The sequence below is a fragment of the Delphinus delphis genome, chromosome 20, assembly GCF_949987515.2.
Source record: "Delphinus delphis chromosome 20, mDelDel1.2, whole genome shotgun sequence".
Taxonomy (NCBI): Eukaryota; Metazoa; Chordata; class Mammalia; order Artiodactyla; family Delphinidae; genus Delphinus; species Delphinus delphis.
In genome coordinates, this window is record NC_082702.1 from 23,011,738 (window position 1) to 23,038,056 (window position 26,319).

The 26,319-nt window shown below is 49.6% G+C and overlaps 1 protein-coding gene across 1 annotated transcript in view; it reads left to right on the forward strand.

Moving 5' to 3' along the window:
• Positions 1-19,868, forward strand: part of GPT2 (glutamic--pyruvic transaminase 2) — a 33,004-nt gene extending 13,136 nt beyond the window's left edge. The window contains exons 5-12 of the mRNA XM_059999967.1: positions 1,470-1,603; positions 3,738-3,981; positions 7,886-7,965; positions 9,986-10,122; positions 14,692-14,866; positions 16,591-16,746; positions 17,933-18,045; positions 19,313-19,868. Coding sequence (XP_059855950.1) covers positions 1,470-1,603; positions 3,738-3,981; positions 7,886-7,965; positions 9,986-10,122; positions 14,692-14,866; positions 16,591-16,746; positions 17,933-18,045; positions 19,313-19,403 — 1,130 coding nt within the window. The 3' untranslated portion in view covers positions 19,404-19,868. The remainder of the gene's footprint in view (positions 1-1,469; positions 1,604-3,737; positions 3,982-7,885; positions 7,966-9,985; positions 10,123-14,691; positions 14,867-16,590; positions 16,747-17,932; positions 18,046-19,312) is intronic.
• Positions 19,869-26,319: the final 6,451 nt, after the last annotated feature.

A 26,319-nucleotide genomic window follows, 5' to 3' on the forward strand; every position in this document is an offset into this window, starting at 1 on the left:
GCTTCTGTACCTCCCCACTTTTTTATTTGCAAAATATTTCAGATGCATTCAATACCCCAAATAATGTGACAAGGCTCTGTACTCACCACCCAGGTTTGATACGTGTTAATGTTTGCCACTTGATCCTTAGAGAAGTGGTCCAGCCTCCTTCCCCCCTCCCCCACCCCCACTTACAACTGGTCAGAGGGGAAAGGCCAGCCCAGTGCTGCACAGACCCTGAAACCCAGCACCTCCTGGGTGCTGGGCCTTGGATGCTGTGCACTGAGACCCAGAGAAGAGCTGGCCACTTTCCAGAGCTCCATCCTGCCTCCTGGTGGTGCTGTTGCAGTAGTCTTAGAAGGAATGAGCTGGTTTTCTTTAAATGTGTATAAAATTCAAATGGTATAAAAGGATATAGAGTGAAAGATCTGCCTCCCATCTCTGACCCCAAGCCTCCTGGTTCACTTCCCCAGAGAATTCACCTCACCAGTTTGAGTCTCCTTCAAAGAGATTTTGTGCATGTGCAGGTACCTATTTTCAGTTGCTTTTTAAAAACATAAGTAGTGGCTTGACATTTGGAAAAAGTTTTTATGCAAACAGTAAAAAGCACAAATATTAATGTACAGCACCTATGTGTGCACACCTGTGTAACCCCTGCCCAGATCACGACACTGACCATTCCCAGCATCACAGAAGGCTCCTCTGTGCCCCTTTGCAGTCAATACCCCCAAGCCCAAAGTGGTCACCACTGTTTTTGAACTTCATGTAAATGGTGGTTTGGATTTTGATCCAAATTGGCAGCCTGAGCATGCTGTTGGCATGGGGTGGGGGTAGGTGGGTCATGCCTCACAGCCCCAGGGGATCTGTGGTTAGTGCTGGTGAGGGTTCTGGATTCCTGGGCTGGCAGGCGGTGCCATTTTGGGGTGACCATTCTCTCAAGTTTTGTGGAACCATGTGTAGGCAACAGTGATGGAAGCATAGCAGTCCCAGCTGTAATGGTACATACTGTCATAGAACGTGTAAACCCCAGTAGGGTAGGTAAAGCAGGTATGGGCACCATTTAACTGGTTAGAAGCCAGGGCCTGGAATAATGCTTGATGTGTAAGTAGGTTCTCAGCAAATACTGGGGGGATGAATGGATGAGTGTGTGGGTGGACAGATGAACAGAAGGGCAGGTGGGTGGGTGGGTGGGTGGGTGGGCAGGTGAATGGATGTATGGATGAATGGATGGATAGCAGATGGACAGATGGTTGAGTGAGTGGGCAGCTACATGGGTAGATGGATGGATGACGGGATGGGTGGATGAAGCCCAGATAGGTAGTTAAGCAGCTTGCCACAGTTCCAGAGCCTAGAGTAGTGAGAATAGGGCCACACTGAGCCCTCCCTGACCTCCCCCTCCTTCCCACTCCCAGTTAATTATATGGATATCACAGACGCTATGGAGCCAGACATCCTGCCTCTAGTCACTGTCTTGCTTGCTGTCTTAACAGGATCTTATAGCGCTAGCCAGGGCGTCAACTGCATCCGTGAAGATGTGGCTGCCTATGTCACCAGGAGAGATGGTGGTGTACCTGCAGACCCGGACAACATTTACCTGACCACTGGAGCTAGTGACGGCATTTCCGTACGTGTGAGGGTAGCTTGTTGTTGTCCACTGTTCACCCACGTGAAGAACAGCCTTGCATGTTAGGGCCGAGTGTGTGAGCCTGTTAGCAGGGGGACAGCCTGGGAGGAGAGGTTGGCCTCCCTCTGGTCGCTGCTGTTTGCCCCACCCTGGTAGCCTGCTCTCCTTACCTTGTTCAGTCTTCATGAACCTGGGTACCCCTGCAGCCTCAGTTTCCCTCCAGAGTGGCACCAGCAGGTCCAGCTGGGAGGAGTCAGGGGTCACTCGAGGGTGCCCGTCTTCCTGGCGACATCGGCCTTTCTCTCACTCAGCACATACGGTGTATCTGCTCTGCGAGGCACTGTGCCAGGTGCTGGGGAGACAAACACGTTTGGCCTCTGCTTACGCATCAGTGCTGGATAAGACTGGCATTAATAGCACATAAATACATGTCAAATCTTAAGCTTTCAGTTTCTCTTCTGGAAGAGGACAAAGTATCACAGGAGGGAGCAGCAGGGACTCTGACCTGGGGGGCTGGGGAGGGCAGGAAGGTTTCTCCAAGGAAGGCTGAACAGATAGAGATCTGGAAGCTGCGTACCTGTGAACTCAGGAAGGCAGGGGAGAGACAGGTTCGGAGCAGAAGGTCAGCATATGTAGAGGCCTTGAGCTGGAAGGAGGCTGTGTGTCTGGAAACAGCATCGGGGGGACGAGCACCCATGGTGAGGGCCAGTTACCAGCAGTGGGCTGGGAAGCAGGTGGGGCCTTGTTGTCCTGAGAGCCTGGGAGCCACTGAAGGATTTGAAGTAGGCGGAGGGACATAATTATATTTAGGTTCTTAAGCTTTAAGTGTGGCAGGAGGGGGCATAATAGATGTAAGGGAGTGTTTAGGAGGCAAGAGAAGAGGTGGCTTGGGCTGGGGATCAGCCGTGGAAGAGGTGACGAGGGGCTGGTATCAAGTGTTCCATAGCAGAAGGGGCTGAACCCAGGGCCTGAGGAACCTGCAGCCTCCCTTCCCTTCCAGCACCCTGCCCCCGTGCCCAGTCAGTGCTGAGTGCCATCCACTCACTTTGTTCTCCCTACTCAGGGAGCCTGTCCTGTCTGACCCTTCCTGTAATGGAGTTATCTTTGTCTGTGTCTCTTGACTTCCAAAGGCTCCTGTTTTTGTTGTTTGTTAAATGCTTTAGTCCTTTCCTAAAGCCTTTCAAATGCATTAAACTCTTCCTGGAACCCAGGAGGAAACTGAGGCCCAGAGACCTTAGGTGGTCTGCCTGCTCTAAGTCAGCCTCTTGTGGCATTTGAGATTCTAGTGTTGGACTCAGGCTCCCAACCATGGCATCTTCCACCGTGTTCTGCCAAGGCCCGTCTCTATTCCCAGATAAGCCCAGGTATAGGTAGAGGTTCCAGAGGAGGGTTGGGGGAGGGGTCCTCAAGATTTAGTGAAAGAATCAAGTCATTGCAGTTTCTAATCCAGTGGCATTCTTGCAGCAAGGAGCCGAACCTGAGAAAGGAGCTAAGTCTGTGTAAGGTGGGGACTCGCCCAGAAGAGTTTGGGCTTATTAATCCAGTGAATTATTGCCACCTCCACCAGTGCCCCACAGGACTCCCCAGGCCTGGTTTCTCAGGAATCCTATGAACCTAGGGCGCGCTCAGCTTTGGAAACAGCCAGGTTGAAGCGCCACCTGGTGGCCATAGCTGGGTATTTTATCCCATTTCAACAATCCCTTGTTCAGGGGTCTGTCCAGCCTTGGGCACTGATAGCTACCGACCAGACAGATTCCTGGGCTCCACCCAAGACATACAGAATGAGTTTCAGGGGTGAGGTCAGAATAATTCTGAGACAGGGCCAGTTTGTGGGCTACTGCTTTAAAAGACCTCTTTAAAAAATACTAACAAGTATTGCGTGTTAAACTACATACCATGCACTGTACTGAGAACTTTAAAACATTTTGCTTATTTCTCACAGCAGACCTCATTTTACAGATGAGGAAAGTGAGGCTCAGGGAAGTTCAGCCACTCCCATGGGGCTGCACTGGAGGCAGGCAGTGGGGTGGCTGGTGAAAGGCAGGGTTGGGGCCTTCCAGCTTGCCTGCTGCTGGTCAGCCCCCGCGGGTGGGAAGTGGCAGTGGCCTTGCAAGATATGACTTCTCGGTTGCAGACGATCCTGAAGATCCTGGTCTCCGGGGGTGGCAAGTCACGGACGGGTGTGATGATACCCATCCCGCAGTACCCCCTCTACTCGGCGGTCATCTCTGAACTCGATGCCATCCAGGTGAACTATTACCTGGATGAGGACAACTGCTGGGCCCTAAACGTGAATGAGCTCCGGCGGGCCGTGCGGGAGGCCAAAGAGCACTGTGACCCCAAGGTGCTGTGCATCATCAACCCCGGGAACCCCACAGGTCTGTGCTTTACTACCTTGCCAGTTTCTTGGGGAGCAGGGGCAGGGTGGCTGGAGTACTGGATGTCTGGACACTAAAGATCTAAGAAATGATGAAGTCCTCTTTGCTCCCAGGTTCCCAATCCAACTTCAGATTTGCTAACCTAAAGCCATAAAATTTGCTGCAGACCACCTTAGGAGGTGAGCAAATGCAGGCATTTTCCTGGGCAGGGTTGTATTAAGACCAGTTTTTCTCCTGTTCTTGCATTTGCAAAGAATCTTCTCTTTGAGGTCACGCACAAACCGTCACCATTAATCATAGGCCTCATTTTACCCTTACTCCTACTTGTTTTTCTGAACCAGTTTTCAGATTGCTGGTGTGTGCGTTGTTTTTCTTTGACACAGCATTACTGTGTACTTTGAGGCCTGAAAAGGAAATGCCATATTAAAAACAAAAGCGAACAAACCAAAAAAACCTGATTCCAGAAGTTGAAAATCACTCCTAATTTTGCGTATTTTTCTTTTTTAAAAAAAATGCACAGTTCTGCCTGTTTTGATCTTTCCAGGCTGCTGGCTTCATGTGCCCCCGATGCTATTCGGATGCAGAGAACAAGGGCTCCTCTCTCCTCCTTTGTTGAGATAAACTGGGTCAGGGCCAAAGCGTGGTGGAGTTGATTGTGGAATCTGTTTCTTGGGAACATCAAATGATGCTTCAATCAGCTGAAAGCGCCACTTGAATTCCTGAGCGCAGAAAATGGGTGCAGCTGCCCTCCACCCTGGTTTATTTACGCCAACTGCTTGGGGGAAGGGATGAAGGGTCTAACCCTGGTTCAGTAGGAAAATGACAGAGCTGGGTTCTCAATCCTGGTTGCACATTAGAATCACAAAGGGAGCTTTTAAAAATGTTAAAGGCCAGGCTGCACCTCAGAATCTCTGGGGATGGGGCCCAGGCATCAATATTCTGTGCAGCTGAGGATGAGAAACACTGCCCTAGGATGATCGTTCTAAAACTTTAGCTTGTTAAGAAAAAAACAAACTGCTGGGCCCCACTTCTAGGTATTCTGATGTAATTAGGCTGGAGTGGGGCTTGACAATTTGCAATTCTAACAAGCCCCCAGGTGATGCTGATGCTACTGGTCCCAAACTTGGAGTAGTAGGCCCTACATCTTAGGAAATACTCTGTATACCTAGTTTATATCATAGGGTTGGTGACTTCTTGGCCAGGTGCTAACATAAATCTTCACCTGGCTGTCCTGGGAGAAATAACTGCACTAGAGACTTTCCTGTTTTAGGTCAAAGGTGGGGGAGTCATGTGAGTATATGTTAATATAAGCAGTTTTTTTGGGTTTTTTGGCCATGCTGCACAGCTTGTGGGATCTTAGCTCTCCGACCAGGGATTGAACCTGGGCCCTGAGAGTGAAATCACTGAGTCCTAACCATTGGACCATCAGGGAATTCCCTCTCTGGGGTCTTAATGGGTGAAAATCAGCTATTGGAAGATGGGAGATGGAAAAATAGAAACCTACCTGTGATAACCATGTATCTTGCCTGAACCACACACTGTGACCACTTTGGCTAAAAGGTATCAAAATGGACTGGGATATAAGTGGCTAACAGGGCTCTTTGGGATTCAAGACAGAAACTCATCTTAAGACTTGAAGGGAGTGGATCTGTGACGTCCAGGGTAAAGCAGCACACTTGAATCAGCGTCATTGTCATAGGAACCCCAGGCCATTTCCCAGCTCTGCTCTTCTCTGGGTTGGAATCCTTCTCAGGAAGCATCTGTCCTGGGAGTGGCCTTCAGCAGTTCCAGTCATTGCCCAGCACCTAAGCGTCCTCCACAGAGAGCCTTGCCTATAGTTTCAGCCAAAGCCACAGGCCAGACTCTCATTGGCCCACGTTGACCAACCTGCCCGTGCCTGACCTAGTTAAATCACTGAGGCTGATTGGCTGGGTCTGTATCCCATGTGCCTTGCTGGAGTTTAAAGAGAGGGAGTTCTCCCTGGGACATCTGAGTGTTGTTGCTCAAAAAAGGGCAGAATGCAGGGCTGGTGCAAGCAACAGGTATCCCCATTAGTTTGTGGGAAATTCCTTTGGCCTGGCCTCTGGGAAGGGGCACTTAGACCTCTCCCCAGCTTTGAGGCCTACAGCAGAGCCACCTCTTTTGTGCAGTGGGCTCATGTCTCCCCCTGCTGGGCACAGCTGTGCCCTGCCCCTCTAGAGCCTATGTGACTCTCCTCCTGTACCACCATGTGTGTTTGTCCATCCATTGGCTCAGCAGGCATGTTCTGAGTGACTCCTTCGTCCCAGGCGAAGACTGGAGAGAAGTAAGCTCTGTCCTTGTCCTACAGTTTGCATCGCTCATATCACAGGGATTATTTGCGCACAGCAGGTCTTTGCTCTCCCGAGCTACAGGCTTCCTGAGGCCTGGCCCTTACTCAGTTCTCTCAGCACTCCCCCTGGCAGTATGTACACATGGTTTGATGCTCTTGGTGCTCAAACCTTTGCTTGCATTCTAACAGAATACACTTTGTGGGATGGCAGCCCTGGGAGAGAAGACCAGCAGCATTTTTAGGCAGGCTCAGCCCCCTGGATAGGCAGCTCCTGTCTGTCTGTGGGAACAGCAGCTGGTTCCTTGTAGCATCCAGGGCTACTACCCTTCCTAATTCCCAGAGCCATGAGCTTGCTTCATAGGAAGCCCGGTTGACCCTTTCTTGGCAGGAGACAGGTTGTTCCCTTAGGAAAGGAATTGGTTCATTGCTTAGACAGTTTAAGTCTGAAATTCTGGCTGAATCATATCATACTTTTATAAGATACATCTATATATTTTTTCTAAGACTTATTCTTGTTATTCTTACATGGGCAAGAATATAGTTATTTTTAACAAGAAGGTAACATACTCTACATACTGGTTTGCATCTAGATATAGATACATATATAAATGACACATGTGCCCATACATACACACATAAATATATACATATATGTAACATCCATAGATGCACATTTATGTATAGTAAAGAAACAGCCTTTTGTGAGAAGTCAGCATGCCTGACTAGTGCTTTCCCAGAGGCTATGTGAGCACATCAGACAACCCAGTGCCACACTTACAGTGGGCCTCAGGAAATATTGGGAAAAGGTTCATTTCTACCTTGTTGCATTTGTTCCTTTCCCCACCTAAACCCACAGTATTTCCTGTGAACTGATGGGCGAATATTTTGCTGCTGGCTGGCACTCATTTCTCTAAGATGGATGAAATGTTGAGTCAAGCCCTGAAGGGAGACCCTGGCAGGGACACTGCGGGTACCCGGAAGCATCCTCAGAGGGCAGCTCCCATGTAGCTGCTGACAGGAGAAGCCAGAGCTAGCAGGCAGGCTCATCTCATTTAGAGCTTATTCCACAGTATTTACCGGGGCCCTGCTGAGTGCTGGCTTTGAGGGTCAGCACTGAGCCCACAGACCTTGTCCCTGCCTCACGGAGCTTGTGTGGGCAGAAGGTGTAGCCAGTGCAGTTCTCCTGGTGTTGCCGCTGTGGGGTGAGGAGGAGAGTGGGGCTGAATGATTAAACTCCTTCAGTTTAACTTTCCCGCTCTTTATGATGTTGTCATGCCTTCTTGCCCTCCAGCACAGATTAATACAAATATACCCCCTCCACACACACACACCTCCAATAAGAATAGCAAGAAGGCTGGGTGTGAAACACTGCTCCCTCCACGTACCCAGCTTAAGTGAGTCAGAGGGACGGGGCTGACCGTCGGGGCTCCCTGGAGGTTGACTGAACCCCCCGAGTCACAGCAGCTAGGGAGGGTGGTCCCACAGGGTCCTGGGGAATACAGATACCTGAGCGATTCTGGTTGGGGTTCTTACCTGGGGACAATTTAAACAGCATTACAACCTACCTTCTGCTTTTGTTTGGGGACTTTTTAGGTCAGGTGCAGAGCAGAAAGTGCATAGAAGACGTGATTCACTTTGCCTGGGAAGAGAAGCTCTTTCTCCTGGCTGATGAGGTAAGAGCAGCCTTGGCTCTCAGAGGTGAGGGTGCGCTTTCTCTTCTGGGAGAGGGAGCCAGGCCTGGTTTTTCTATAGCCAGAGAGAATTTTCTAGGTGTTGGAAGAGAGATTCTAACAAGGTTGAGGATGTTCAGTGTTACACCCTGTGAGACTGACCAAAAATCATCCCAACATTGGTTTGGAATCTTGGTTATAAGTTTCAGAAATCTAACCCAAACTACTTTAAACTTGAAAAGTAAAAAGGTGGTAGGGTCTCAGGAGTGGGGCTGGATCCAGGGACTCAGACCACATCTTCCACCTCCTTTCATTCCATCCTGCTGCCTTGGCCTCACACACGGGCCTGCTATCTTCGCAGTCTAGAAAGAGAGCATTTCTTCCTGGTGGTTCCAGCAAAAGTCTCAGAATTGAGCTTCACTGGTGCAGCTTGGGTCAAACACCCATTGCTGAGCCAATTACTGTGGCCCCGTGGTTGCAATATGCAAACTGACCAGGCCTGGGCACGGGGCTGTGTCTCTGCCCGGTGCCCCCAAACCTGCAGAGAGCGGGGCGGGGGTCGTGTTCACTGAGGCAAATTCAGGGCCCCTTTCTCAAGCAGGGAAAGTGGGTGCTAGGTGGGCCTGATGCTATGTCCTGTGAGGAGGGGAGTCTTAATTAACCCCCCACAGCTGCTGCTTCTTGAACCCCAGTTCTGGAGACAAGGCATGCCCATTCTTTTCCTGCAAGGAAAGAAATGAAAGACCCGTCATATCCTGTTTTCATTTCTTCATTGCTGCATGATTTCTAGTTAGTCGTAGCTTCTAACACACAAGCTTCATTTCTTTGCTTCTCAGCACCCGCACCGCCCCACCCCACACACAGAGCTTACCCACCAAATTGTTGCCGTGATTAATAGCAGGTGGACCTAAAATGTTCATTTCTATAGGAAAGAACGTACAGCAGAGTGACCTGGTGCACAAACCTCTTCCCTCGGGGTCTGGGAATGGAGGGGTGGGGGAGAAGGAAGCTCTGCCTGGCTTGTTGAAGGTGCAGCTGGCTTGACCCTCCTGCTGACCCACAGCACTCCAGAGAGCCTCGGTTTCCCTGATGTCCAAACTGGGTATGGGACGCTCATCTCCAAGGGCAGATGGGACGCTTGCCTGCGGCGCGCTAGACTGTGTGGGGACAGGGAGGCGCTGCTCCGTCCAGTGTGGGGGCTGCTCGCTCCAGTGTGGGGGCTGCTGGGTCCAGTGTGGGTGCTGTTTGGTCCAGTGTCGGGGCTGTTTGGTCCAGTGTGGGCGCTGTTTGGTCCATTGTGGGGGCTGCTGGGTCCAGTGTGGGGACTGCTGGGTCCAGTGTGGGGACTGTTTGGTCAGTGTGGGGGCTGCTGGGTCCAGTGTGGGTGCTGTTTGGTCCAGTGTGGGGCTGTTTGGTCCAGTGTAGGTGCTGTTTGGTCCAGTGTGGGGTTGTTTGGTCCAGTGTAGGGGATGCTGGGTCCAGTGTGGGGCTGTTTGGTCCAGTGTGGGGCTGTTTGGTCCAGTGTGGGTGCTGTTTGGTCCAGTGTGGGGGCTGCTGGGTCCAGTGTGGGCGCTGACAGCAATGGTGGACAGAGAGCTGGGTGAGTGCCGTGACGTGCGGAGGGTACACAGTTAGCACTTCAGGTGCGGAGGTCAGGACAGGTACATGAACTGCTTTCACCACTCATCTTATTGACGGAAGTGAGCATCACACTCCGGGAGGAAACCTGCTTGGGCAAGTGGGGTACTTGATGTCGTCACTGGCACATGAGGCAGAAAGGAGATCTGGAGACTGGGTGGGAGAATCCAGTGGGCATGCATCCCGAGGCCTTCCCTCCTTGCTCTTCTGTAAGGTTCCCTCAGGCATGTCTGGCTTGGCAGTGGTGTCCGAGGCTGGGCTTCACAGCAGGCTGCCTGGCTGCAGTTTGGCCTGGAGCACCCGTGCCCTCCCTCAGCCGGCGCCTAGGTGGCTCAGGCTTCTGGGGGACTTGCGATGACTGTCTCCATCCCGTCCCCTCCTGCAGGTGTACCAGGACAACGTGTACTCTCCAGACTGCAGATTTCACTCCTTTAAGAAGGTGCTTTACGAGATGGGGCCCGAGTACTCCAGCAACGTGGAACTCGCCTCCTTCCACTCCACCTCCAAGGGCTACATGGGCGAGTATGTGGGCCCCCACCTCCCTCCCGCTGCCCCTGGGCCTGCTTGGTCCCTGTGCTTCTCCGCTCTGCCCCACCTCAGTCTGCTGGACAGAGACAGCTGCCCTTATCCACCGACTCTGCTGATCTAAGAAGCAGGAGGAGACAGACCACACCTCCCCAAAGGGAGCATGGTGGTGTGAGGACAGACCTTGTGCAAGGGCTCGTGTAAAATAAGGCTGTGATGAAAATGAAAACAGGACCTCACAGCAGCTTCCAACGCTAGTGTTTTCTGCCAGCCATGTCGCTGTTGCTCTGACAGTGACTGAACTCTGAGGGCCAGGGAAGGCAGGTTGAGTGGACAAATGCTGTCAGGCCAGTAGGGCAAGCTCTGTGTGCAGGAGCTCTGTATGCACCCTGCCTCAGCACTATGTGACCTCTGGGGCCAGAGTCAGCTTCAATCCTGTATTCATTCATTCAGCTAATATTTATTGAGCACATGCTATGAGTCCAGTACTGATCTCGGCACTGAGGTTATAGCAGTGAGCAAACCACAGCCATCCCTGCCCTCACAGAGTTATGCTTTAGTGAGGAGAGAGCGGCAATAGACAAACGAATATCACATGTCAAGTGGGCAAAAATAATTAGAGAAGAGATGGGAATGCCGAGAGGTGGGGTCTGGTCACTGAGGAGTTGGCTTTTGAGTTAAGACCCAAGGGAGGGGTTGTGGGGAGCTACACAGATGTCTGAGGAAAGAGCATTCCGGACAGAGGGAACAGCACATGCAAAGGCCCTGAGGTGGAAGGAGCAGCTGTTTGAGGAGTGGCAAGGAGACTAGAAAGGAGTGAGAGAGAAAGTGGCAGAAGTTGCGACCAAAAAAAGTCATAGGAGGCCAGATCACCCGAGCTACTTAGGTTATTTTTTACTTTTACTCAGAGTGAGATGGGAACCCTTGGAGGGTTTACACAGAGGTGTGACTTCTCCTGACTTATGTTTTACCAGATTCTCTGGTTGCTGTGTGATGAGGGTAGGGACAGAAGTGGGCATTCGAGTCAAAAGGCTGTTATGGTCCAGGGGAGATATCGTGGGCCAGGGTAGAGGTGGGGAGAAGATGTTTGATCTTGGATATGTTTGAAGGTAGAGTTGACAGGTGTTGCTTGATGGAAAAGGTGGGTGTGAGAGAGGGAAGTCTCGGATGATTCCCAAGTTTTTTGTTCAAACAGCAGCAAGGATAGAGTTGCCATCAATAGATGAGGATTGCTGTTTGTGAAGCAGGTTTTGGGGTAAAATTAGAAGTTGGTTTTGGATGTGTAGAATTTGCAGATGCCTATTGGATGTCCAGATGGAGATGGATGTGTGAGTCTGCAGCTCAGGGCTGATATCCAGCTGGAGATTAAAGTTTATGAGATGTCAATGTATGAGTTGTTAGACAGATCTCTGAGCCTGGATGTCTCACCAGGGGTGAGTACAAATAGAGAAGAGGTCCAAGGACTGGGCCCAGGCCCTCCCTGCTCAGCAGTTAGGGGAGGAGAGGAGGAGCCTACAAACTAGACTGAGATGGAAAGGCCAGTGTATTTACAGCTAAGGACATTCATTCCCCAGCGTTGTGGGAGTTCTGCTTTATGCCAGGTGTCAGGAGGAGGTGTGCAGGCCAGTGTAACTGCGAAGCTTCAAGAAATATTTTAGCCAGGTCAAGGGAGCTGTCCCCTTGGGATGGTCACCCAACTGTTCTTGGCTATATTTGATGTGGGCAGGGGTTGATCTATGCTGGTCTTTCTGGTCTACCCCAGTAGTGATGCTGTCTCCTTGCTAGGCTTTCATGTGTTGTGTAGCTCTTTTCCTAAACAAATATGTTCTCCATTAACTCATTTTTCAAACTCAAGTGTGTTTGTCACATACCCACCCATCTTCCCATCTGTGTTACTGATGACTGTTTTAATGGTAATACCCTGGATGTTGGTAACCTGAGGTGGTATCCTGTTGCCCTCAGATCCTGATTACCTAGGATCAGACTGATTTGCCCAATTTGATATTCTGCTCATCAGCAGAGAATAAAGCAGAAAGTTTCTTCTTTCAACTTTGTTACAGGAAACATTTCCGAGATGCCAGAATTTATCTTCCCGCATTGGAAAAGCGAGTTGAGGGATCACATGGGGATCTGTCTCTGCCAGTTCATTCTGCAGCCTGATCCCAAAAGTGTTTTATCGAGTGTCTCATCGTATCAGGTGCTCTGAGGTTGTGTGGGTGTGGTACATGTACAGAGGAAGGCAGGAGCTGGTGCCTGCGTTTCTGTGCTTATTAGTCTGAATGTTATCAATCACAGTCCAGAAAGTGTGGCTGATGGAGCTGACTTCGTTCTGAAAGGTTTTTGTTTTTGTTTTTGACTGTATGATCTCAGCTTATTTTCATGAGATTTGACTGTATATCAGTCAGGATGCTTTTGGAAATACGTAACAGAAACTCAAGTTGAACTGGCCTACATCAAAGAGGCTTTTTAAAAAATCCATATCAGGGCACTTCCCTGGTGGTCCAGTGGTAAAGAATCTGCCTTACACGGACTTGCCTGGTGGCACAGTGGTTAAGAATCCACATGCCAGTGCAGGGGACGTGGGTTCGATTCCCTGGTCAGGGAAGATCCCACATGCCGCAGAGCAACTAAGCCCGTACGCCACAACTGCTGAGCCTGTGCTCTAGAGCCCTCGAGCTGCAATACTGAAGCCCGCACACCTAGAACCTGTGCTCCACAACAAGAGAAGCCACCACAATGAGAAGCCCGCACACTGCAGTAAAGAGTAGCCCCCCTCACCGCAACTAAAGAAAGCCCGCGTGCAGCAATGAAGACCCAACACAGCCAAAAATAAAATTAAAAAATAAAGTAAAATAAAGAATCCGCCTTACAATGCAGGGTACGTGGGTTTGATTCCTAGCCAGGGAACTAAGATCCCACATGCCATGGGGCAACTAAGCCCACGCGCCACAACTACTGAGTTTGCACGCCTCAACTAGAGCCCACGTACCACAAACTACAGAGCCCACGCGCCACAACTAGAGAGAAAACCCGCACGCCACAACTAGAGAGAAGCCCATGCGCCGCAATGAAAGATCCCACACGCCTCAACGAATATCCCACGTGCCGCAACTAAGACCTGACGGAGCCAAAAATAAAGTTAAATAAATAAGTAAATAATAAATCTTAAAAAAAATTTTTTTTAATCTTTATCAGTAAAAAGTCAAGGAGGGCTTCCCTGGTGGTGCAGTGGTTGAGAGTCCGCCTGCCGATGCATGGGACACGGGTTCGTGCCCCGGTCCGGGAAGATCCCACATGCTGTGGAGCAGCTGGGCCTGTGAGCCATGGCCGCTGAGCCTGCGCATCTGGAGCCTGTGCTCCGCAACGGGAGAGGCCACAGCAGTGAGAGGCCTGTGTATCGCAAAAAAAAAAAAAAAAAAGTCAAGGAGTGGACTTCCCTGGTGGTGCAGTGTTTAAGAATCCGCCTGCCAGTGCAGGGGACACGGGTTTGAGCCCTGGTCTGGGAAGATCCCACATGCTGCAGAGCAACTAAGCCCATGCACCACAACTACTGAGCATGTGCTCTAGAGCTCGCGAGCCACAACTACTGAAGCCCACACACCTAGAACCCGTGCTCTGCAACAAGAGAAGCCACCACAATGAGAAGCCTGCGCACCGCAACGAAGAGTAGCCCCTGCTCACCGCAGCTAGAGAAAGCCCGCACACAGCAACAAACACCCAACGCAGCCAAAAAAAAAATAAAAAGTAAATAAAATTTAAAAAGTCAAAGAGTAAAGTTTAATCAGGGGGCTTAAAAGTGTCACCAGATCTCTTTCTGCTTTCTGGCCTTGTCTTGTTTTCTTTCTCAGCTCTGCTTTCCTTTTTTTTGGCCACACTGCCTGGCTTGTGGGGTCTTAGTTCCCTTACCAGGAATTGAACCCTGGCCCTCGGCGGTGGAAGTGCCAAGTCCTAACCACTGGACCGCCAGGGAATTCCCTGCTTTGCTCTCCTTTGGGTTGGCTTTGTTTTCAGGTATCAGAAAGTTCTAGCCAAATCCTCAGGCTACTGCTCACATGCCCACCCCTCGAACCTGTGCAGGGGGTGCCCAGCCTGAATCACATGCCCCTTTGGAGCAGGGCTAGCGTATAAGTTAAGAGTCAGGCTAAGCTGCTCTAACCAAAAGGCCCCAAAATACAGTGGCTCAAACAAGATGGAAGTGTGTCTCTGTGATAACAGCCCAAAGGTAGGGGGAGTCCAGGACTGGCTCTGCCCCGTGAGGTCATTCAGAGATGGGCTGGTGGACTGGCCCTGTTTTCTCAACATGGGGCACTGAGGCTGCTGCTCTGGTGTGTGCATTCCTCAGGAAGTGGGGAAAGGGAGAGAGGAAGGAGAGAGCATGCTTTTAAGGAAGTGATGTGGAATTTACACATATCGCTCCCTTTCACTTTCCACTGGCAAGAACTCAGCCACACCTGGAAACTCAGTGTTGGGCATGGGGATGTTTACAGAAGATTCTGGCCGGCTGGATGCACTTAGTAGAGGTCTCTCTGTGACTGGTGGGTCCTCTCCCTGTCTTCAACCTTTTAGGTGTGGCTACAGAGGAGGCTACATGGAGGTGATCAACCTGCACCCTGAGATCAAGGGCCAGCTGGTAAAGCTGCTCTCGGTGCGTCTGTGCCCGCCAGTGTCTGGGCAGGCTGCCATGGACATCGTTGTGAACCCCCCGGTGCCAGGAGAGGAATCCTTCGAGCAGTTCAGCAGGGTGAGTCAGCTTGTCCCACGGCCTGTCTGCATCACTGCTGTGACCAGTGTTCACCGTGTATTGTCTCAATGGCCAGCCTCTGTCTAGATGGCCTCCCGGGGGTGCTCGTGGTTCCACGTGGCGCCTGACTCACCCCAATGAGGTTAAGTCTCAGGATGCAGCTGGGCTGTATTTGAAGTGGGAGGACTGTTGCATGTGGGGGGGGCGGGGTGCACCCCTTCCTGTTTCTCGCCTGTGAGCACCACGGATGGGCAGGCGCCCAGAGGGAATGGCCTTGTGTCCTGAGAACACCCTGGGTGGGAGTGGGAGGGGAATGATTCTGTTACTAAACTAAAAGGGGGAGATGGATGAGCATGGCATTGATTCTAGGCCACGGGCCACAGCTGCAGGCTGTCCTTGCAGCTTGAAGTGATGCAGTCAAACCTTTTTAACTGCAAGTGAGAAAAACCCAACTCTAAGTAGTTTAAACAGAAATGGAATTTATTGGTCATATAACCAAGAAGTCAGTTCCCAGCTGTTCTAGATTCACAACCTTTTTTAAAAATTGTGGTAAGATACACAGAACATGCAATTTACCATTTGGATCATTTTTAACTGAACAGTTTAATGCATAAAGTACACTCATTGTTGTGCAACCATTACCACCGTCCATCTCCAGGAACTTTTCATCATCCCAGACTGAAGCTCTGTACCCATTAAACAATAACTCCTCATTTCCCCCTCTCCCCCAGCCCCTGGTAACCTCTACTCTACTCTCTATGAATATGACTACTCTAGGTACCTCATATACAGCGTTTGTCTTCTTGTGACTTTATTTCAATTAGCATGATGTCCTCAGGGTTTATCCCTGTTGTGGCATGTGTCGGACTGTGCCTCCTGTTTAAGGCTGAGTGACATTCCCCTGTGTGTACATTCTACGTTTTGCTGATCCGCTCATCCGCAGGCCACAGCTCTTCACCCACACATTCCAGTAGTACTTGCAGAAGTGCTGGACTGCTTGCTCCAGCTTTGGACACATGTCCAGCTCTGAGCCTGTCACTGATGTGCTTTGCCTGGATCACGTGCCCCAAACACACCACGTGGATTGGGGGAAGGGTGACTCCCCAAAATGAAGTGGTGGGCTGTCTCCTAGAAGCATGTTCTAGGGTGTTCCATCCAGGCCCAAGTTCATTCAGACCAATGGGCAGGGACTGGTTTTTCTCATTTTCAGGAATGACATCCTGGTACAAGAGTAGAACCCATGGGCTTCCCTGGTGGCGCAGTGGTTGAGAGTTCGCCTACCGATGCAGGGGACACGGGTTCGTGCCCCGGTCTGGGAAGATCCCACATGCCGTGGAGCGGCTGAGCCCATGAGCCATGGCCGCTAAGCCTGGGCGTCCGGAGCCTGTGCTCCGCAACGGGAGAGGCCACAACAGTGAGAGGCCCGCGTACCACCAAAAAAAAAAAAAAGAGTAGAACCCATGACACAGGCTACCTAGGACCTACCTGTGGCCCGTGTGCTCCTGCCCCAGGGCACATGGCAGCTTCATGGGCTGAGCGTCTATGGAAGAAGTTCCTGCAGAGGGACATGTGTTTCGCCCACCTCCCCCATTTGCTGTGCTTATGCACACGCAAGCTCACCTTCACCAGTCTGCCCTGACGCCCCAGTTTGAAGGGATAGTTTCCAGGGTCTGGAGCCATGATGTCCAGAGATGCTAACTCCTGTGCTTTCTCTGTCTCATCAGGAGAAAGAGTCCGTCTTGGGTAATCTGGCCAGAAAAGCTAAGCTGACAGAAGACCTGTTTAACCAAGTCCCAGGAATTCACTGCAACCCCTTGCAGGGGGCCATGTACGCCTTTCCTCGAATCTTCATCCCTGCCAAAGCCATGGAGGCAGCTCAGGTCAGGGGTGCCAGGTCAGGGCTGGCTCTCTCACTGGGTTCACATGGGACTGCTTCTTGCCATGGGGAGCTAAAGTGTTGGCCCTAGAGGCTCTGAACTTTGTGTATCTGTTGGTCAGATGGTACTTAGTGTGTAAAGATGACGGGCTCTCAGAGACCCAGCCCTGCAGCATGCTGTGTTGATGCGGTGGGTGTGAGGCCGGCCCCAGGTGAGCGGTGTGCTGAAGGCAGGTGCCCACATGTGATATGATGCATTTAAAACTGAACAGAGGGCTTCCCTGGTGGCGCAGTGGTTGAGAGTCCGCCTGCCGATTCAGGGAACACGGGTTCGTGCCCCAGTTCAGGAAGATCCCATGTGCCGCGGAGCGGCTGGGCCCGTGAGCCATGGCCGCTGAGCCTGCGCGTCCGTTGCCTGTTGAACAGATGCTGGGGAAGCATCAAGAGCAGTCTCTTTCACCTGGCCACAGTACCCTAGAGCAGCGCTTCTCAGACTTGAGTGTGTACGTGGATCACCTGGGGTCCTGTTAAAAATGCCGATACTGGTTCAAGAAATCTTTGGAGGGGCCCAAGATTCTGCGTTTCTAGTAAGTTCTCAGGTGGTGCCACAGACCCTGGTTTGAGGATCAAGGGCCAGAGCCGTATCTCTGAAAGTGTCCTTCTACCTGCTTACCTCCTCGATACCTTGTTAAACATTCAAAATCTGGCCCCACCCCTCAGCCGATTGAATCAGAATTTCTGGTATTGGAGCCTGAGAACCTATTTAACAGGTGGCCTGATTGTGCAAACCGAAGTGTGAGAAGCACCAACAGTAGGGCCCCTGAGAGGCTTGTTCCTTGAGGCCCCCTGGGCAGAGACCTCAGGGCCCTGGCTTGGCGTATAGGACACAGCCAATGCTTGTGGAGCTGCTCCGTGGGGGTAGGGTACACAGGCAACAGGCTGGCACTCCCCACTGGAGAGCAGAAGCCCCGCAGCCCATGGCTGTCCCACAGTGGCCTTTGGGTTCTTTGTTCCTGGCCCCAGCTGCTTACAGCACCCAGCATCCTGCCTTGGTTCTCACAGGAAGGGAGGGCAGAAGGGCCCTGCCATGGGAAAGAACCTGCCTTCTCAAGTGTATTTGGCTTTGAGATTGTAATGTTTGTACAGTGCGAAACCAGGAATGAATCCTAAGTTCTGTCCCACTCCCACAGGCCCATAAGATGGCCCCCGACATGTTCTACTGCATGAAGCTCCTGGAGGAGACGGGCATCTGTGTCGTGCCCGGCAGTGGCTTTGGGCAGAGGGAAGGCACCTACCACTTCAGGTACCACTTCCTCTGCACCGGCGGGCTGGTCCCGGGTTTGTCTTGGGAAACTTGGGCTTCTTAACATCAAGGCACCTACAGAGACTGGGATGTGTGGAGCCCCTGTCCCCCCATCCCACTCCCATTCTGTCCTGCTGCAGAGGTAGCTGAGACCCTGCGCCAGGGACTAAGGAAGACTGTGGGCGACGCCAAGGTCATCTCCTTGACTGCTCTATCTCCCCTTCACTGCCCCCATCTATCATATGCCATCTGCAGTGTTCCCGTGCTATGTTTTCTTTTCCTTCCCCTGTCCCTTTTCAACTCTGTGATGGTATCATACAGCATCCAGGAGCTCAATAGCTTGTCCATTGCACCAAAAGCCTGCTGAGATGTTGCCTCTGAGACATGGTGGAATTGCTGTGCCTCCTTTCACAGGCATGTGACTCTGCTGGGCGAGCCGGAGCAGGTCAGCCAGGTCTTCCGCTGAGGCCAGTTCTGTTCCAAACAGCACCCTCTCCATGCGCAGCACTCTCAGATGTTTCCTGCAGCAGATGCTAAAAAAAGAAATGTCATGGGCTTAGCACCTGGGGCTAAGTCTTGAGGCAGTGAAGGTCGTGGGTAGGGCCCCACCCCCCACCCCCCGCAGTGGACAGACATGTGTGGGTGGTGTGGATGGCCTTTCCACCCTTGTTGGATTCACCTTGGCAATTCACAGGTCATTCAAGAGGTGGTTACTTCTCCAGGGCTGCCCTTAAGGCTGGGAAGCAGGCTGACCATATTGGAGGGAGGAGTTAGTTACCATGGCAATGTGGGAATTCCTGTGGAGGAAAGTTATGACTGGAGGTTCTCACTGTGAGACTGATGGTGGAGATGGAAAAGGCCTGTCTAGCAGGAATGGAGTCTCGCTCTGTAGCCATAGGAAATACCAAGAGTCGTGCGCTGGAGAAAGTTCTATGCACCTGTCAGAGTGTTGGGCAGACCTTCTGTGATTATGGGTGGATGTGTTAGTGAGCTGAGATGCTGCCACCAGCTTATTGCTTTTGTTCACATATACGAGTTGGGTAAAAAAATGTGTGAATGGTGGGAGAAAGTGGTTCAACAAGTGCCAGGTGCTGTCCAGAGCCTGGAGCCATCGCAGTGGACAAGACAGGCCTGTCCCTCCCCACACAACTTGCCCGCACCACCTGGTCTCTGCAGCTGCAGGTGGAGGAGTGACCTGCCAGGTTCACTTCTCTCCCCTTTTCCAGAGCCACTTGTCTCTGACTGACGCTCTTCTCTTTCCTGACAGAATGACCATTCTTCCTCCGGTGGAGAAGCTAAAGACGGTTCTACAGAAGGTGAAGGACTTTCACATAAAGTTCCTGGAGAAGTACGCGTGACGACTCCTCAGGCCCCAGAGGGAGACCTGGCCCTCAGCCTTCCTCCTGATGCCCACCCAGCCCAGACTGGATTCGCCCCCCCAGCGACTCCGCCTCAGGCCTTACGAAGGCCACTGGTCGCTTTCATCGTCATTTTGCCCCAGGAGACTTCTTTCTTTGTGCCTTGATGTTGGGAGCACCTCTCTTCTGAGCAAATGTGAATTGGGGTTGTCTCAGAAGCCCTGTTTTTTGATGCAACCAAAGTAGAGGGGACTTGCTCAGCATATATGGTGGTGTTCTCTGAATCTGTTGTTGTTGCTTTTGGAAAAGTCTTTTGGGGTTGAAACAACCAGGGTGTGTTGGGTGAGCTGTTTCAGATCTGGAGAAACAAGGTGTCGGGAAATGTATAACTTAACCATGGTGAGGACTGGAAATCGCAAACTCACCACCATGATCTGTGAAATAAAACCTTTAGCAGTATGAAAATCTAGTCCTTCAAACAGGAGAGCCTAGAGTCCACTGGAGGCTCCGAGAGGGCCCGCCCTTCTGACCTGGAGGCAGGCAGCCTGCTCTCAGACAAGAATGGTAAGGGCAGCAGCGCATGGGGCTGGACCGCATGCCAGACTAGGTGGTGGCGGGCACCGGGGGCTATGGCCAAGGTCAGAGGGTCCTGCAGGGGAGGAGTGGGTGTGAGCCAGGCTCCAATTTGAACCGGGCCTCCACGTGGGAGCACACAGCAGGTAGTGAGGACTCTGCACACACGAGGGCTTTGGGTGAAGGGTTCTCTTGGGCATGCTTAGGCTGGGACGCCCGTCCAGGGATCTCCTTGGACTCCAGGGGCACAGGGTTCAGCCCAGCAATATCCCAGTCACGTAGAGGGATTCTACCTGGTGGTGTGTGGATCCATCCCACTGTTACCCAGCAAACAAGCAGTCTCATCCAAGGGCTTGAGTGAGCCTTTAGGTGATAGTAGGGCAAGGAAACACTGAAAACGTTCTAGTGAGGGAGGGGTATCCTTAAGGACATGAAGACAGTTAAACCACACCCCCTTCCCATAGTGTTTGTTGAGTTGTTTCAAGCGGAATTTGGTCCCTTTCCTAGCTCTTAATTGGTCAAAGTGCCTGGTAGCGTGGCTGCTGTGTACATGTGATCCGATTCAAAGTTTATAGAAGTATTTTACCTTATATGCAAAGTGTTTTGCCTCCACATCTGCTTCTGGCTCCCCTCCCAGACTCTGCAGACTGTCCTGTAGCATCAGTCATCTCTCGGGGGAGGGGGTGGGAGTTGGGGGATCATCCACCAAGTGCACAGTTTCCCTGGTATGAGCAAACCTGGGTGCAGGGCCCAACGTGTGCCCCCAGAAAGTGGGCACTACGGGTGGCAGCAGGCTTACGCCCTCTTTTCCTACTGTGGGCCTTCCCTGGTGGGCGGTTAGGGAAGCCAAGGCCAGCTCAGGAGTCTGGGGATCCAGCAAGTCCCAAAGTGGAATTGAAGGGACTGGAGAGAAATCTGAAAAGGCTAAAGGAGTGAGCTTTGAAAGCAGCCTCCTGTGCTATAATTCCCATGCCGGGTCCATGCAGGGGATGCAATAGGAAACTTCAAACTGTCCTTACCACTAGCATTACAGTCCCTATGAAGAAAGTAGCCACAATCTCAAGTAACAAAGGGAATGTTTGGGGACTTTTTCTTCCTTAAAAATTTGAGAAAATTGCACTTGTGCTTGTTGATGGTATAAAAACCAGGATGTGTCCCAGAGTTGTGAGATTTCTGGTGGAAAGGTTAAATAGTAGAAGCTAGTATATTTTTTATATTTTTGTAACAATTGCTTTTTTCATGGGGGGGTGGGGTAGGGTTAGTATTTGTAGTTTTAACAAGTCCAGTAGTTTTTTTAATAAATCTCTTCAGATTATAAATAACCCCTAAAAATTTTGCAATGTTTACATGATTTTTTTAAAAAGATGTCATATACACTTGGTTTGGTTTTAAAATAAATGAGTAAAAACTTAATAAGGTCAGCTGGTTTAGGAGGTTAACTTCATTCAGGTAGGAACGCTGATCATGATAGATTTGATTTTCTGCAGATTCTGATGTCTTGTTTGGGCACCACCAGAGTAAGTCGTTTGTCATTTGAGGTCGCACTTTAAATCCACACCTGTGAAGTTTTCTGCTGTTCATCTAGATCTGCCTGTGGGGATGCTGGGCTATACCTTGTTGGTCCATCACCTTGCACCTTGAGGCCGGACTGGTTGTCCCCATGTTTGTGGATTTGCAGGAAGAGCTGACAGGCCTGCCTGTCCGTTTGCCGTTCTGGATTCTCGTAGGCATCTCCTGACAAAGGTACTTCGTGATAAGCTCTGGTGGAAATTTCTGAACAATAAAATATATGTCCAAAATGGTGACTGTGTTTAACTTGCTTTGTAGTTTAAATCTAAATATCAAGCGGACATCACTAATTGTATATCTTCACTCTTATGTTCATTCTTACGTTCCTAAGTCACAGCTTTTCAGTTTCCATTTCTTCTTAGGTGTCAACTCCAAGGACTCTGGGCTGCTTTTTATTGCTTGAGGTGGGGAAACTTCACCGATTCTTTAGAATGTTGTTCAAATGAAAACAGACGTTGATTTTCTAGTGGAAGTGAAACAGGAACTAGCAGCTTCTTCGCAGGGGGCAGGGGAGGGCAGGCAGGCAGGGAGAGCCAGAGAAGCAATCCTGAGGCCAGTGGGGAAAGGGGAGCTGCCTATACAAGCGATTTCATTCATTTCCCTAGCCTTTCCCAGATCCATGTCAATGTTAAAGTGTGGTTCTGGGATTCAGAACTTTATTTTTCACTTAAAACAGAAACGTCTGTCTTTATTATAGAAAATTTGGAAAATATATTTTTTAAAAAATAGGATTCTTTCAGGAGGAAGACATGGAAACCTACTCAAAGTAGCTTCAGCAGAAGAGAATTTATTGTGTCATGTAAGAGGAATTTATTGAAATCCTGGAGGGATGCTGACTTTAGTTTTGATGTGCACTGTTAAGTGCAAAGCCTGCCTGTCCATCTGTCCAGTTCTGCATCGAAAAATCCCACGGAGGGGCTCTGCCTTGGTCCACATGCCCTTCTCTGAACAGTCACTGTGGCCCTTGAGAATAGAGTCCTTTGGCTGGCCCTGTGCATGAGCGGTGGTAGAGGAGGGTCTAGAATGGCCAGACCCCTCAGGGCCATTGGAGGAGAAGCTGCTCCCCACAGAAATGGGGGCTGGAGGTGGTGCCACACCCACAAACCTCATTTAACCACAGGTGGCTCTTTAGAGAGGGGCTGGGGAAGGAGGCGGTGTGTTCAAGGCAGGTTGAAAGTCATTACTGGTTGATAACCAAGGGGACTGAAGATGCTCTGCACACACACACTGTACACACACATACACACACACACACAGGGACATGTGCATCTTCTTGTCTGGGGAGCAAACTTGGTGTAGTTTATTCTACAAAGATTTTATTAAATAGACAAGGATGGGGAAATACAGTAATTATTCTAGACTATTTTTGGTATAGTGTTTGCTGTAAACACACCTAGAAAGCTTTCAAATGTTTGATTTGAAAGCATAAGCCACAGACTTCTAGGGAATGGGGAATCAGAAGCTAATAAGATGTGGTCACTGTCCTCAAAAAGCCTACAGATGGAATGGCCACCAGATGGTTCAGTGCTCAAATCCCATCCACCCAACAGGGCTGGGCTTTAAAGAAGAATGTGGGTGACGCAAAGGAGGGAGGGGCTGATGCTGTTCTCTACCTAGTTGGGGGTGCCTCTACCTACCTCTACTCTTTCCACAATGCCTTCTGAGGTCTTCCATATATCTTCCTTTTGGGCTTCATCCTGCCACCGAGCCAGGAGACCCCTCAAGAAAAAGAAAGATGAAACTCACTGCCAGACACCCACCCAACTCTCTTCCTTAAGAGGACATGTCAGTTAGAGTTTCCTATTTCATTCTCCCACTTGAAAAAATAAGAGGCACCCACACACCTATGGTCAATCAATCTATGGCATAGGGGCAAGAATGTACAATGGAGAGAAGACAGTCACTTCAATAAGTGGTGCAGGGAAAACTGGACAGCTACATGTAAAACAGTGATTAGAACATTTCTTCCCTCACGCCACCTACAAAAATAAACCCAAAATGGATTAAAGACCTAAATGGAAGACCCAAAACCATAAAACTCCTAGAAGAGAATGTAGGCAGTACATTTTTTTTTTTTTTCGTTACGCGGGCCTCTCACTGTTGTGGCCTCTCCTGTTGCGGAGCACAGGCTCCGGACGAGCAGGCCCAGCGGCCATGGCTCACGGGCCCAGCTGCTCCGTGGCATGTGGGATCTTCCTGGACCGGGGCACGAGCCCGTGTCCCCTGCATCGGCAGGCGGACTCTCAACCACTGCACCACCAGGGAAGCCCGGCAGTACATTCTTTGACATAAATCGTAGCAATATTTCTTTGGATCTCTCTCTCAAAGCCAAAGAAATAAAAGCAAAAATAAACAAATTGGCCTTAATTAGACTTCAAAGTTTTTGCACAGCAAAGGAAACCATTTGCAAAATGAAAAGAACATACTGACTGGGAGAAAATATTTGCAAATGACCTGACTGACAAGGGGTTAATATCCAAAATCAGCTCATACAGTTCAAGGTTAAAAAAAAAAAAAAAAAAAATGGGCAGGGGCTTCCCTGGTGGCGCTAGTGGTTGAGAGTCTGCCTGCCGATGCAGGGGACACGGGTTCGTGCCCCGGTCCGGGAAGATCCCACATGCCGCGGAGTGGCTGGGCCCGTGAGCCATGGCCGCTGAGCCTTCGCGTCCGGAGCCTGTGCTCCGCAACGGGAGAGGCCACAACAGTGAGGGGCCCGCGTACAGCAAAAAAAAAAAGGGCAGAAAACCTGAATAGACATTTTTCCAAAGAAGACGTAACAGATGGCTAACAGGCACATGAAAAGATGCTTGATGTCGCTAATTATTAGAGAAAGAAAGAAAAAAAATACCACCTCACACTGGTCAGAATGGCTATCATCAAAAAGTCTACAAATAACAAATTCTGGAGAGGGTGCAGGGAAAAGGGAACCCTGCTACACTATTGGTGGGAATGTAAATTGATACAGCCACTATGGAGACAGTATGGAGGTTCCTCAAAAACTAAAAATAGAATTACCATATGATCCAACAATCCCACTCTTGGGTATATATCTGGAAAAAATGAAAACACTCATTCACAAAGATACATGCATCCCAATGTTCATTGCAGCACTGTTTACAATAGCCAAGACATGGAAACAATCCAAGTGCCCATCATCAGAAGATTGGCTTAAGAAGATGTTGTATATATACATACATACACACGATGGAATACAGCCATAAAAAAGAATGAAATAATGCCATTTGCAGCAATGTGGATGGACCTAGAGAATATCATACGAAGTGAAGTAAGTCAGAGAAAGACAAATTGTGTATTGCATCACTTATACGTGAAATCTAAAAAATGAATGTGTATAGCAAAACAGTATCATATAGAAAACAAACTACTGGTTACTAGTGGGGAGAGGGAAAGGGGAAAGGACATGATAGGAGTATGGGATTAAAAGATACAAAGATACAAACTACTATATATAAAGTAGATAAGCAACAGGGATATATTGTACAGCAGAGGGAACTATAGTCATTATTTTGCAGTAACTTTTAATGGAGTATAATCTATTAAAATACTGAGCCACTATGCTGTACGCCTGAAAGTAATATAATATTGTAAATCAACTACAATTTAAAAAAAGAATCTGTCACTAAAAAAATTAGAAGATATAGAGTCGTCCCTTAGTATCCATGGGGGATTGGTCCCAGGATCTCCCAGGATACCAAAACCTGAGGATGCTCAAATCCCTTATATAAAATGGTACAGTATTTGCATATAACTCACACATATTCTTCCATATACTTTAAATCATCTCTACATCACTTATAATACCGAATACAATGTAAATGCTACATGAATAGTTGTAAATACAATGTATATAGTGGCTGGTGTGTGGCTAATTCAACTTTTGCTTTTTGGAATTTTCTGAAAAAAGTATTTTTTGATTTGAGGTTGGTTCAATTCACAGATATGAAGGGCTGACTCTCATGTTTTTGTGGGTTTTTTTTTTTAACATCTTTATTGTGGTATAATTGCTTTACAATGGTGTGTTAGTTTCTGCTTTATAACAAACTGAATCAGTTATACATATACATATGTTCCCATATCTCTTCACTCTTGCGTCTCCCTCCCTCCCACCCTCCCTATCCCACCCTTCCAGGTGGTCACAGAGCACCGAGCTGATCTCCCTGTGCTATGCGGCCGCTTCCCACTAGCTATCTACCTTACGTTTGGTAGTGTATATATGTCCATGCCTTTCTCTCGCTTTGTCACAGCTCACCCTTCCCCGTTTTTTTTTTTTTAATCTCCTCCCCAGTTTCATCTGCTTTGCTCTGAATGCATAACCTTGAAGTCCTTTTGAAGATATTAAATTTCAAAACTGTAAAAACATCGAGAATCCTAGTGATGCTTATGTCAGAGCACAAAAGTGTACATTAAATCACAGTGTAAAACAAAAAGTATTCTGATTATCAGAGTAAAGATGTTCATGTGGAAAAACTAGAAAATAAAAGTCAAGGAAGAAATTTTAAAATCCCCTGTAATTCTCTAACCAGAATTAATCAAGCCTACATTCCTTTTTTGGGGGCGCGCCACATGGTTTGCGGGATCCTAGTTCCCCAACCTTGACCAGGGATCGAGCCCAGGCCCTTGGCAGTGAAAGTGTGGAGTCCTAACCACTAGACCGCCAAGGAATTCCCCTAACATTCCTTACTGTCCTTTTCCTGAGAGTATTTTTATATGGTTGAGACGTATGTGTGTGTTTAGATCCTTTTTCTTTTCCCCC